We start from the raw sequence: 13,773 nt of genomic DNA on the forward strand, positions 1-13,773 counted from the left end.
TGACTTATATCGCCCACAACTCACTTGTGTTCTACTCGTGCATATTACATCTACGCATAAAACCTGGCTCGGATGCCACTGTTGGGGAACGTAGTAATTTCAAAAAAAATCCTACGCACACGCAAGATCATGGTGATGCATAGCAACGAGAGGGGAGAGTGTTGTCCACGTACCCTCGTAGACCGATAGCGGAAGCGTTATAACAACGCGGTTGATGTAGTCGTACGTCTTCACGGCCCGACCGATCAAGCACCGAAACTATGGCACCTCCGAGTTCTAGCACACGTTCAGGTCGATGACGATCCCCAGAATCCGATCCAGCAAAGTGTCGGGGAAGAGTGATGTCAGCACGACAGCGTGGTGACGATCTTGATGTTCTACCGTCGCAGGGCTTCGCCTAAGCACCGCTATAGTATTATCGAGGTGGACTATGGTGGAGGGGGGCACCGCACACGGCTAAGAGATCCAAGGGATCAATTGTTGTGTCTATGTGGTGCCCCCCTCCTCCGTATATAAAGGAGTGGAGGAGGGGGCCAGCCAAGGGGGGTGGCGCGCCCAAGGGGGGGAGTCCAACTCCCACCGGGAGTAGGACTCCCCTTTTTTCCTATTAGGAGTAGGAGAGGGAAGGAAGAGGAAGGAGGGAGAAAGGAAAGGGGGGGCCGACCCCCCTCCCAATTCGGATTGGGCTTGGGGAGGGGCACCCCCTCCCTTGCTCCTTTCCCCTCCTTTCCACTAAGGCCCAATAAGGCCCATATACCTCTCGGGGGGTTCCGATAACCTCCGGTGATCCGGTATTGTCCCAATCTCACCAGGAACCTTTCCGGTGTCCAAATATAGTCGTCCAATATATTGATCTTTATGTCTCAACCATTTCGAGAATCCTCGTCAAGTCCGTGATCATATTCGGGACTCCGAACAACCTTCGGTACATCAAAATATATAAACTCATAATGAAACTGTCATCGTAACGTTAAGCGTGCGGACCCTACGGGTTCGAGAACAATGTAGACATGACCGAGACACGTCTCCGGTCAATAACCAATAGCGGAACCTGGATGCTCATATTGGCTCCCACATATTCTACGAAGATCTTTATTGGTCAGACCGCATAACAACATACATTGTTCCCTTTGTCATCGGTATGTTACTTGCCCGAGATTCGATCGTCTGTATCTCAATACCTAGTTCAATCTCGTTACCGGCAAGTCTCTTTACTCATTTCGTAATACATCATCTCACAACTAACTCATTAGTTGCAATGCTTGCAAGGCTTAAGTGATGTGCATTACCGAGAGGGCCCAGAGATACCTCTCCGACAATCGGAGTGACAAATCCTAATCTCGAAATACGCCAACCCAACATGTACCTTTGGAGACACCTGTAGAGCTCCTTTATAATCACCCAGTTACGTTGTGACGTTTGGTAGCACACAAAGTGTTCCTCCGGTAAACGGGAGTTGCATAATCTCATAGTCATAGGAACATGTATAAGTCATGAAGAAAGCAATAGCAATATACTAAACAATCATGTGCTAAGCTAACGGAATGGGTCATGTCAATCACATCATTCTCCTAATGATGTGATCCCATTAATCAAATGACAACACATGTCTATGGTTAGGAAACATAACCATCTTTGATCAACAAGCTAGTCAAGTAGAGGCATACTAGTGACACTCTGTTTGTCTATGTATTCACACATGTATTATGTTTCCGCTTAATACAATTCTAGCATGAATAATAAACATTTATCATGATATAAGGAAATAAATAATAACTTTATTGTTGCCTCTAGGGCATATTTCCTTCACTTAATTGTTCTTTTAGTAAAACAACACCTAACTTTTATTTCCATGTTCTTTATTACCTTGCAAACATATCCGTTTACACCTACAAAGTACTTCTAGTTTTATTACTTGTTTCTAGGTAAAGTAAATGTTGATGTGCGTAGAGTTGTACCGGTGGTCAATAGAACTTGAAGAGATATAAATTCTACCTTTAGCTCCTCGTTGAGTTCGACACTCTTACTTATCTAAAAAAGGCTACAAATGATCCCCTATACTTGTGGGTTATCAATGCACAACATGACCGCACACCTGACTCACAAATATCCGTGTAACCATGAGGGCTGGCTCTGATACCAACTTGTAATGCCCCGACACACTCGCCGGTTACTGGTCGTTACTCCTGGCTCTAGACTTGTCCCAAACAGATCAACACTAGTCTTTCCTATGCCCTTTTTCCTCACTCATGCGCGCCTATGACTAACTTCCTAGTCGGTCACCCATCCTGGAATTGCTCCAAGCTGAGCACGTTTAGCTTTCGAGTTCTTTCCAAATGGGCTTCCAAAAAAGAAGGAATTCCTTGTTGATATGAGTAGTCTATCATCTCTATTAAGCTAGGCTATCACAAGTCATATGAAGCTAATCTTTTTTCATTTGGCAAATTGGAAATGTAGTACTCCCACTGATTTATTTCCAATTTATTTGTCCGATGGCATATCTCCTTCCTTTAGTAACATAGAAACATAGTATATGGAAATAAAACATAGTATATGGAGTATTTGATAGTACTACCTCTTACAAGTACTGGCAAGCCCTAGTGATCCATCAATATTATGAGAATGCGAATGTTCTATGCAAACACTAGCAAGAATGATGATGTAAAATGTAAATCTTGATGAAATATAGTCAAGGAAACTAGTTATCCAAGCTTTTAACTATGAATTTCATTAATATTGTTATTCATCATGACTTGTTCAAGAGGCACACTTTCTTTTTTATGTGAATTCTATCATATCTTCAGGTTCACTTGTAAGCTCATGTTATCTCCACTTTTGTTTTTGCTTTTGCTAGACCAAGATTAGGTTCCTATGTCTTCAAGTTTTCCTTTTGTCCTACCGTCGTGGAGAGGCTAAATGGATATCAATGACCTCTTACATTTTTTTTCTTCTACTTGGAATATTGACATATACGCAACTACAACATTATGTGTTTAAGATCCAAAATGTATTTGGGTGGCAGTGGTGGATTATGACTGGATGAACCATTGACATAGGTGGTAAGACTGGATTGGGGAGGCAGAGATAGTGGGTGGAAGGTGTATGCGAGACACAATTGATATGAACCACTAAAATATATATGCCCCCATTGCAACACATGAACAATTAGTTAGTATATCATATATATAACTAGCAACATGGGTATCAATGAAGCATCAACACTACTAAAAATAGTGCCAAGACTAACACCTCAACACCGATCAACGAGTGACCAGTGACCTCCCGTTAGTGGTGAAGCTTAGCATTGACGGGCCTGCCATGACCAGTCAGTAATGACCTTGCCTGAGTTGTGTTGTCATGTAAACATTGACGGGCCATGAGTTGACCGATCAGTGATGACTAGTTCACCCACTCCCTGATAATGCAATCATTACCGAGGTTATCACTGATCGATCGAAAAGTTTGGCTGCTTGGTGGTGGTTCATCACTATTGACCAACCCAACCTAGCGACCGATCTATGATGACCACCACATGGTTTTTTATAACTTTGCAATGCCCATCCCACTTCCCTAACTCTGCATCACATCCATCCTGTACTGATTGCCTCTCGCGTGTGTCTTCCATGTTTTCGGCCGCCCCCTCGGCGCTACCGCACCCTCCCTAACATTCCCTCTCCTCGCTCCATTCCCACCCGCCATGAATCCGTCACACATATCTCTATTTGTCACCGCGTTACTGCATTGTACATTGCCTCCTTGCCGCAATGTGCTTCATCCTTGCTTCTCCCTCCATGTGCATCGTCATAGACTCATGCTCGTCTCCTTTACCCGAGCGATGCTTCCTCTTTGCCATGATGTCATTGTCTGTGTCGTCCTATAGTGCCTTATCCCTGTTGTTCTGCGCCGTTGGCTTCCATCCATCAGTGCGTCAAGCCACAACACCTACCTCCCGAGTTTGTCCCGCTGTGGTGGTGGTGCTATGATGTCCTGTCAACAAGGTCTCCCGCGCCACCATGTGCGGTCATAGACCCGACATCGGTATTGTGGTGCTGTTGTTGTGGTGCCCCTGCCCTGTTGTCGGGTTTCCCCCATTGTGCATGCGCGGTTGTAGACCCGACGATATTACCAGTTTCTTTGGTTGCAATAGCGGTCATGGTGATGAGCTCGTTTCCTTTGTATGGATGTGTGATTGTTGTTGTAGTGGATTTTGCTATGCATCTTACATAATATTGCTATGGAATGGCTATATATGTGTGTTCATGTTTTTTCTATGAACGTTACAATTGCTACATGTTGATTTTGCATCTTATATGATATTGCTAGGTATCATGTTGGTGTTGCTAATAAATAGCTATATATGTTCGTGATGTTTTGCTATGAATGTTGCAATAGATTTCTTGTATTTTGGTATGGATGTTACAACTGCCACATGTTGTAATGTTGACATGAATATATTAGAATTTTAGGATGCATGCTTGTATGTTTTATTCTTATCTTTCCTATTATCCTCTTACCTTATCTGTCACTAAATCTTCTCCATCTTACCCTATTCCCTTTCATATGTTCTGGACATATATTGTCCACTCTTGGTCTTCTCTCTTAAAAAAAACTCCATAAAATGTATATACATTTGAATGAATTCAAGCACCCAATGATGCCCGTGAAACACTAGAGTTTTTTTACTGATGGGAATATATGACAACTCTTTGGCTTTCGATGCTCGATGATGACACTTTGTGCGCACTGTGTAGTCTCAAAGCCATTTTTGTTTTCACCTAATCTTAGATTTTTCTTTGGCAGGTTGTATACCTTAGCTGGGCACTCATTAAATTTTCAAAAAAAGTTGGATTTAGGATGATGAGAAAACTTGCATTGTATACCCTAGTCATTTTTTATACACCCAATTTTCTAAATAATATATTGGATTGTGAAGCTTCATACCTTGCTTGGAGGCTTCGTCTTAGGACCGCGGGGCAAGGGAGAATCGTTATGTGGATGCATGGAAGCTGGTGTTGGCTTGGTCTAGTTTTCAAGGGGATGTAATTCGTCGTGGGTACAATGCCCTCCTTCACTCGTTGTGCTCTCCATCATTGGGTGCTCCTTGTTCTTAGGGGTTAGTGGGGGGGGGGGGGGTACTGGGTGAGAAGGGGAAGGGTTCGGCTCTCCGACGCAGTGACATGGTGGTGGTGATTAGAGCTCGGAGTCTCTATTTGTTCTCGCCTATCACGCTTGTAGTGATGTCTGGCCTTTCTTGACATGTATTCTTTTGGGTTCTCGCCCTCAAGCTTGTGGCTTACTAGGTGAGTTGTGCCGTGGGTGGCATCGATGTCCATGGTAGCTTGCATGGTGTGGTAGTCGTGCTCGCCATTCTCCCCCTTGGCAACAAGTCCATGAGTGTTCATGTGCTGCTCTCGGGTGAGCTGCCCAGCATTTTGATGTGATGGCATCCTTGAAAATAGTGCGAGAGGACAGGGGAATTATTTGATTGTGGATACAAATGACTTTGTGTCAGTTTCTAGCCAACTAGGAGTAGAGGAAGGCATGCTCATTCTCTAGTGGCATGCCTTCCTTTCAGAAATTGTTCCTTCTTCTGTCCGATGGCAAGGGACGGGCGAAGGACTCGGTGTTCAGAATGGTGTTTATTTATTTATATTTATATTTTCTTGCTTTATTCATTGCATGTAACTTGATTCCTCAACACTTTATATCTACCGTCTGGGGTTGTATTAAATTTAGTAACTTGGTGTTGATCTACAAAAATGGTATCAACTGCTTGGTCTTAAGAATTCCATGGGAGCTCTACATGCAGCAAGAAGACAAAATAAGGGAATATGCATATGCCTATATTTCTCGAATGTTTGCACAATATGCATATGCCTATATGTGCTTGTTTTTTCTTTGTTTTCTTTTAGATGCTAGCCCGTTTGGTTACATCTTGTAATCTTTGTACTTTGTACCCTTCTTTTTGAATAAAGTTTTGATATGCTGTGGGGCTTTTCCCTACAGTTCCCAGTCAATAAATAAATAAATAAATAATATCCATGGATATGATATGCCACACAGGCTACATCCTTAAAACAAGCACATATATAGCACCTTCCTTCCAACATTATATTCATGTTACACACTAAAGAAAACAATGGATATATGATACTCCATGGAACAAAAGAACAAGCTTAACTTTCACATATTATATTAATGAGATATAAAATACACAATTGTATGAAACTACCACATATATATTCTCTAGTTAGATTAGAACAGAGCAAAGCAGTGTTAGTTAGTTCATGGTGTTCCTTCCTTTTTGAATGGGGTTATGGGATGCCTATAGATTACTGTTTTTTTGTTGCTTATATGCTTATATTTTGTGAATATAACATGTAATATAACACTGAATTAACAATATTTTTAGGAAAATAATGGCCAACTAAATACCTTTTGACCAACCCTAAATTATTGTTTTGCCGAATCTAACATGCAATACTAATAATGAGTTAACAGCCTTTTGCGGATATGCATAAGAACAGTTTTTAGTGTAGAGATTAGAGTTCAGTTCACAACAAATTAGCGTGCAACAGTAAGTATATGACATACATATTGTACATGTATGGAGCGCTAAAATAAAATAAAGGATTTTCAACATTTATTTGTGCATAAGTCAGCATAAACAATATATATCAACATAAATTTATTTCTTGAAAACAATTTGGAATGTAAATCCAACTCGTTACAAAGTAAAGTAACAGTAAGCAATTAAAACTAAACAATTTTTGCGTCACTAAAAGAAAAAGAAGGCATCTCAAACTAAGCGGAAAAACAAAGTTAATGTACATGCAAACAGTATTACTTTTTACAATTGAAAAATATCTAATGCACATCAAAGGTTGTGACAAACGATGATGTGCTTATAATCAAACTTGGATCAAGGTTCATTAGTTATGCTTCGATCAGGCTCCATTCTGATGTCAGCACAACAATACCTTTCCCCCAACCGTTCTTCTCCTCTTTTCCCTCAACACCTTTGCAAAGTTAAATTGTATCCTTTTCCCCCCATTGACAGAGCAAGATCTATGAGATCTCCCGGTTCTTCTCCCAATTAACAGTAGTGCATTCTCCAAGAACGCAGTCCCGTATATTCAAGGAGGGAGAGACCATACTAGCTAGAGAAAGAGGTCGTGGTTGCTTTTGTTTAATCTGGTATTTACCAGTCTTGTTGCTACTATCCATGATGATCTTGGTTGTCAGGAGGCCAGTATGGGTAAGGCCATTCTGTCTCTTGGGAGTGAGGAATCGAAGCCTCCTGCGGTAGAATAGGGAAAGTGGTCAAAAAGGAACAGCCCAGTGAAGTGCAACATTGATTCAAATGAGAAAGCTACTTCACTTGAATGAGAGCAGGATACATGCATGTCAGTGGATACAAAAAATAATAATCAACATTGTGAATATATGGATCCAACTGTCTAGCATAGACATTTAAGCTCCAGAAGACATGAAGGTTCAAGTGAGAAAAGATACATAGCAGAGCTGGATTACACGTGAGAGATAAGAAAGCAGTTTGTTCTGTTGTAATAATTACAGTTTTTTCTTTGTGGTAGTGGTGGTGGGGGCTGGGGGTGGATTTTTTTAGTTTGCAGGCAAGAACCATGTACTCTATATCTGAGTTGATACCTTGACAAGACTATCTCCATGAACTGTAGTAGGACAAAACGAACGGATCAATGATAACAAATGCCATGCAAGTTCATGCATGCATGGTTCAATGTGAATCGGTTCATGGAAAAGAGAGAGAAAGAACAAGTGCTCCGTTTTACTTTGCTCTTTTGACAAGAGATAATGGTAAACAACTCTAGGACATAACACAAGAAGGCCGGGCGACCGACACGGAGTAAAAGCTCTCATTTTCGCCTAGCTATACGGTGATGAAAGCAGGAAAGTATGGCCTTGTTTTTTACGTTGGTCTTTGGGCACCCCTTCCCTTTGGCATGCACTCGAAAGCAAAGCAAAGGGTGGTCCTTGTTTGCATATATTCATGATGTCTCTTCTATCTCACTAGCTAGGCGCAGCACCAAAGCTCTCTCTCGATTTTGTTGGCTTGCATGCTGTAAAAGCGCCTAAAATGGCGAATTTATAAATAGGAAACAAATGGGATAAAAAGCTGTCATGCTGAAGGGCTTGTTCCACAGTACTACTACGGCCCGGGGACAAAGAAACTGCAAGGCCCCACACTGAAGTTTCCTCTCAGGCCACCCTGGGGCAGTCTTTCTTTTTTATGCCCTCTACCACACAACTTGCAGCTTTCCCACCTATATCTAGGAGCATATGGATCAAGATAACCAATTGAGGATTAACTTATTAGGGACTAATTAATGTGCTTAGCTTAAACCATGCCAAAAGGTCACATGCAGCTCATAGGTTACATGTATACATGCTGGTTAGGTTTTTTTATTTTTTTTTATAAAGAGAGAACCCTCTTCGATTTCCATTATAAGAAACCACAGTGTCCGGACTCGCAAACATATAGCGTTTTTATGTTTTTCTTATCGGTTTTCATACACGCAGAGGAGGCAAAACAAATACAAGTAATGGAGGTTACTTACTCCTTTTGTGCATGTAGACGTGCACCCCATTACCAGTTCTTCCAAGCCAGCAGACCTGCGGTCAATCTTTTGCTGGTGCTGGTGTTGTTGTTGCATGTTCTGTGGTAATAATGTTGAATGGAACAGTAACTAAAGCGTTCTTTTAGTAAAGAGAAAAAAAGGTAAAGAGACTATAAAGGTAAATATACATAATAATAGTATATTTGAATTAACTGAAAACTTAGAAAGTAAATAAAGAAATGAGCTGGTATTGCATTAACATCGTTAAATGAAACAAACATTTTCCATAAATTCCAAATGGTTCCATCCGTGAAGGACGGAATTATAGAGCACAATAGTTTAGTGTACTTTAAAAAACAAGTGGTTTCTCATGCTATGCTTATAATCAACCTAGAAAGCTGAATATGCTACAACACAGAGAATCCTTCTAAAATTGTGTATCCTACACCCTATATATATATATATATATATATATATATATATATATATATATATATATATATATATATATTCTTGTAAAAAATTGCAATGCATCTTCCACTATAAATTACACGGAATAAAGTTGGTGGAACATATGTGTGCCGTACCATGAACATTAGATATATAGTAACCGCCTGTGTTCAGAAATTCTATGAAACAATCTACCCATGTTTAAAAAAACAATACCATTTTACATAGGCTGGTTTATTTGTGTAAATTTATGAAAAAACCTTTTAAATGCAAAACGAAAGGACTACTTATGACATTTTAGATGTGCTTTTGTAAGTGGAGTTAAATTTATATACAATATGGAAATTACTTACTAGTATATATACTCTAGCAAACATAGCTTGAGAATCCCAGTACAAAATTCATGTGAAATCTTGAGAAAGAAAAGAGATGTTAAATTGGACGGAGAATATGTGTTTTTCAGTTGTTAGCAAGCCATGGTAAGTGTCTAAGTTTATGTAGACAAGAAGCTAACTTCCGTTTCAAAAAAAAAAGCATAACTAGTTACAGTACATTTTTTTTCCTCAATGTGAGTAAACACATGCGTTCATATATATGGCGGTTTCTTGCGTTGGAGAATTCAGTCACTCAAGAATATAAACAAGCAACATATGTTCCAGATGAATGTGTACAAGCTATAGCCAGAAAACAAACCAGCAGGATGGAATCACCTGAAATTTTTCGTGGTGGAGAAAAATTGCTGGCACGTGAAACTGATCATGGTCCAGCACTACAGAAGTGTGCTGCAACGGTGGCGGAACTGTAGCTGAGATGGGGTTTGTCGGCCTGCTGACCAGGAAGGCCGTGGCAGGCACGGCCGTCGTTGCAAGCTCCGGCCGGTGAGGCTGCTGTTCCTGGCCGGCATGCTGCTGATGCTCTGATCGCCCAAGCTGATCGGACGGCACCTGGTCGCCACCTATACCAACCTGTTCAACACATAGAAATTAATGCCGAAAATGCATCTTCGTCTTTTCTTATATTTACATTTTTTTTAAATCTACATGGCTAGTCTCCTTTATATCTCACTCATCAATTCGTGCCCCCTTTCAGTTATGCTGTTACATGCGTGTTTGAGCTTTCTGGAAATCTCTTTTTTCTCTTAGGTAGGAGAGAATGGGACGCATCTATCAACTATTGAAAAGAAACTTGCTGGCAGTTCTTGCTTTCACGGTGGGTGTGGATGGTTTCTAGCTACCGTTGCTTGCAGTTTGAGTAAAATGATGTGAGGCTCGAACTAATTAAAAGGACCGGCGACCCTCTCCCATGCTGTGTGATGTGCATATGCATGCATGTAGCCAAGCTCAGCTTTTGCTCTACACTGGCGAGTCCATCGATCCTACACAATAGGATTAGGTCAGCTACCCGATCGAACAGCAGCCCATCCATGCATACGCACGCGATCGACAGGCAACTAACTGAACAGAAACCATCGATCTACTATAACCGTAGCTCGAAACTGTAGCGGCATGCATGCGTGCGTGCATGGGAATGGTCGGACCGAGCAAACTGTACTTTCGCGTGATCTGCATGATGTGCTCCTGGACCTACCGGCAGCGTTAGCTATGTCGACATATAGTAGTATAGATCTAAGAAAACCGGCCATATGTCGAGATGCAGAGACGAAAGAATGTCTAGTTACCTCCTCGAAGCTCTTCCTGAAAGGCGCGAAGCTGAAATGGTCGCCGGAGTGTTTCAAGTGCTGCATCTCGACCGCGGCCGCCATGGCATACCCAGCCGGGTACGACGTCGCCGACAACGCCTCGTGGTCCCTCGACGAGGAGCTGCCGCTGCCGCTGTCCCTCATACGCTGCTCCTGCACCGTCACTGCCGCGGAGGCGGCAATGGCCACCGCGCCACCGGCACCACCACGGTCTGAGGAGGCGGACCAGCTGCACTGCCTGGGCTGCGTCTGGTAGAAGATCTTGCACACGACGAGCTCCCCCTCCTTCTCTTCCTCGAGGTCTCCGAGGTGGTACTGATGCATCACCCAGTTGGTCTTTTCGGGCTTGCGGTGCTTGCCGAAGTTGGTGTAGAGCACTAGGATCTTCTTGCAGCCCTTCTGCCGGCCGTTGGCCATCACCGGTCGGGTCTTGCCGGTCTTGTGCCACCTCGTCTCCCCCTTATGCACATCGCACTCTGTCTGTATCTTCCGCCGCTTCCTCGTGCCTGTCGTGTACGCCTTGGAAGGGCGATGGAAGAAATGCTTGCTCAGCCCGTCCATTGTTACACCTGCTCATGACGAGATGCAAAAATTAACAGTCAGTGTGAGCACGTACGAGTGTGTGGGTGGGTGGCCAGTGTTCTCTTGGCAGATGCAACAAACCTCTGAAAAAGAGAAGGCATGTAAAAGGTAGGAAGGAAACCTATTTGGAAACTTCAGAAGCATCTTACCATCATGACATAGAGAGGAGAGAGAGATATGAGAGACTAGGCACAACTTTCCATAAACAATGATAATTCTCTCTGCATATACCCAAGAGCACATGTGGAGAACACCAGGAGTAGAGGGGGCGCTAGAGCACATCAAGAACAACGAGGGAATATATGCCATATCCCAAATCGAACCACAACCCTCACAATTTATGACGAAATACATAATCCCAACATATGATATACAGATCACCCCATGGAAAGCAAAGCTAAAGTTCGCAAGAAAAGCAAGGAATATACATACATGTGTAATTAATATTTCTGTTCATGGCTAGCATAGTTATCTAGCTAGCCATCTCGAACAGTGTCTCACCTGGAAGTTTCTCAGGATGTGTGTAGCATATGCCGTCCTCGCCGTCTATGGTGGGTATAAACTCATTGATGAGAGGGTGAGATCTCGAGCCTTCTTCCCTCACCTTGGCCTCGAGGTGCTCGATCAGCTCCTGGTCCGTCGGATCAAACTTGACACCAGCCGGTAGCCCCAGCCAATCCTTCTTGCAGTTGACATCGGTTAATTCCATTAAAACTATGTGCGGAATTGCACCATTCAAAGAACCCTAATGTGCACCCAGTGGCTAGCACCACCGAGGTGCAAAAAAACGCAAAAAAGGAAGAAGAAATTGACATATGCATACCGGTTTGCAGTCGAGCTTGTGGCGGCAGTTGGGGCAGTGCCTGGCGGTGGAGATCCGGTGTTCCTCGAGCTTGGCGTCGATGAGCTCCGAGCTGCTGATGTGACCCCTGTTCATGTCTCCTGGTTCACGCGCAGCCGCCGGAGACGGTGTCCATGCATGCGCCCGCTGCAAGGGACCAAGGCGAGCAGAATTCAGAACGCGAGGGACCATGCCGATGAGATCGAAAATACGGCGAGAAACTGAAGCCGGTGAGCGAACCGAGGGGAGGCGGGTAGAGTTGGAGGGAGTAGGGGAGCGAGGAAGGAAGGAGATCGAGAGCAGACGAGTGAGGGGGAGGGGGGTAGATATGAAAAAATCGAGGCAGGCAGCCTGCCGCTTTCACCAGTTTTAATAGGAGAGAGGGCAGAATTTCCTTGGCCGCTTTAACTCAAGCCACACCCAGCCCCTTGAGGAAAAGTTAAAGGGCCCCGCTCCTTAGCTTCTCTCTCTTTTCTTCCTCTCTCACCCAAGCACAACGTAGTACGCAGCATACACACGCTGGCAGGTTAATCTGGCTGTAAGATTAACTATCACTGATTTTTAATGGGAACGGCTTGCTGTAAGATGATGGCACGACAGTGCACATAAGCATCTTCAGTAAGATGTTTAGGGTTGATGTATGTATGTTTTATGGGACTTGAGATGGTTAGCATATAAGCTGGTGGTAAAACCAAACAAAAGCAAAAGGCAAGAAGAAGTGCTGTACCGCCACACCACACGCCACACGCCACAGCTGTTACTGCAGATTCCACACACTGTACTGCACTCACTCACACGCAGAAAGAAAAAAAGAGAAGGGCGAGCTTAAAGCCCCCTACGAATGGAGGCTACCTATAGGCCTAGCAACTATAGTACTAGACTCAACAAGGGGTAGCACCGTAGCATGGCCATGCATCTCAAACGGAAACATAATTCCAACAATCATAATTCTTTTAGAAGCAACTCATATTACCTAACCAACATTCTGACAATCATAGCTGAGCATAACATTCACGCAGGAGCAACATCGTACAACAGACCCCAACTCATATATAATAATAACACTCTTAAGGAACATAGCAATCTCATGGACGACCCCATTAAACATTCCTAGTGATTTTTTTTGCCCAAAAAGGGAAACATTCCTACTGATTTTGATAATTCCAACCCCTGACAGATCCTCTATCACTGCCAAAACATCTTTCTTAAATCTCACCAAATTTTATCAAAGGAACGTCTGAAAGACAACATTAAATATATAGAAAGTCGGCCTCAAGAATAGTAGGCCAGAAATAAGCCCACGCCACACAGAGGCCCTTGACGAAAGCCCGGAGCTTGGCCTCCCCCATAGAAGATCATGACAGTAGGAGAGTGGTTTTTTCAACCGTACATGTGACATCCCATGCATGTATCTACCATATGTCATTTTTTAGATTCGTGATTATCTTATTTTAGATTGTTGCATAATGTTTTGTGGTTTTTTTTCGTGTTCAAAAGTTTATCATAACGTTTCCTCGTGTACAAACAAATAAGAGTGCACTCGTTTCAGATTAGATTTTGTTGTACATTTTGAAAGAACAAAAACTAGTGGAACACTCTGAAAC

The 13,773-nt window shown here is 42.8% G+C and overlaps 1 protein-coding gene across 2 annotated transcripts; it reads right to left on the minus strand.

Moving 5' to 3' along the window:
- Positions 1 to 6,664: 6,664 nt before the first annotated feature.
- LOC123068903 (NAC domain-containing protein 75) lies at positions 6,665 to 12,564 on the minus strand. Of its 2 annotated transcripts, none has more exons than XM_044491596.1 (7): positions 12,410 to 12,564; positions 12,152 to 12,316; positions 11,830 to 12,007; positions 10,726 to 11,315; positions 9,758 to 10,012; positions 8,598 to 8,696; positions 6,665 to 7,300 (listed from the first exon to the last, which is right to left on the minus strand). In XM_044491596.1, the coding sequence occupies exons 2-7, from the start codon at positions 12,263 to 12,265 to the stop codon at positions 7,220 to 7,222; spliced, it is 1,317 nt and encodes a 438-aa protein (XP_044347531.1). In that variant the 5' UTR covers positions 12,266 to 12,316; positions 12,410 to 12,564; the 3' UTR covers positions 6,665 to 7,219. The 2 variants fall into 2 exon arrangements, with proteins under 2 accessions (XP_044347531.1, XP_044347530.1); XM_044491595.1 differs by having other exon boundaries at positions 11,830 to 12,010.
- Positions 12,565 to 13,773: the final 1,209 nt, after the last annotated feature.

This window comes from Triticum aestivum, chromosome 3B (assembly GCF_018294505.1).
Source record: "Triticum aestivum cultivar Chinese Spring chromosome 3B, IWGSC CS RefSeq v2.1, whole genome shotgun sequence".
NCBI classification, from domain to species: domain Eukaryota; kingdom Viridiplantae; phylum Streptophyta; class Magnoliopsida; order Poales; family Poaceae; genus Triticum; species Triticum aestivum.

Excerpts from the sequence above, each read along its gene's own strand:
- LOC123068903 (XM_044491595.1), bottom strand. The coding sequence starts at position 12,265 with ATGAACAGGGGTCACATCAGCAGCTCGGAGCTCATCGACGCCAAGCTC. Across the intron at positions 12,011-12,151 it reads ACAAGCTCGACTGCAAACCG|AAGGATTGGCTGGGGCTACC; the intron begins GTATGCATATGT and ends GTCAACTGCAAG. Across the intron at positions 10,013-10,725 it reads TCAGGAAGAGCTTCGAGGAG|GTTGGTATAGGTGGCGACCA; the intron begins GTAACTAGACAT and ends TGTGTTGAACAG.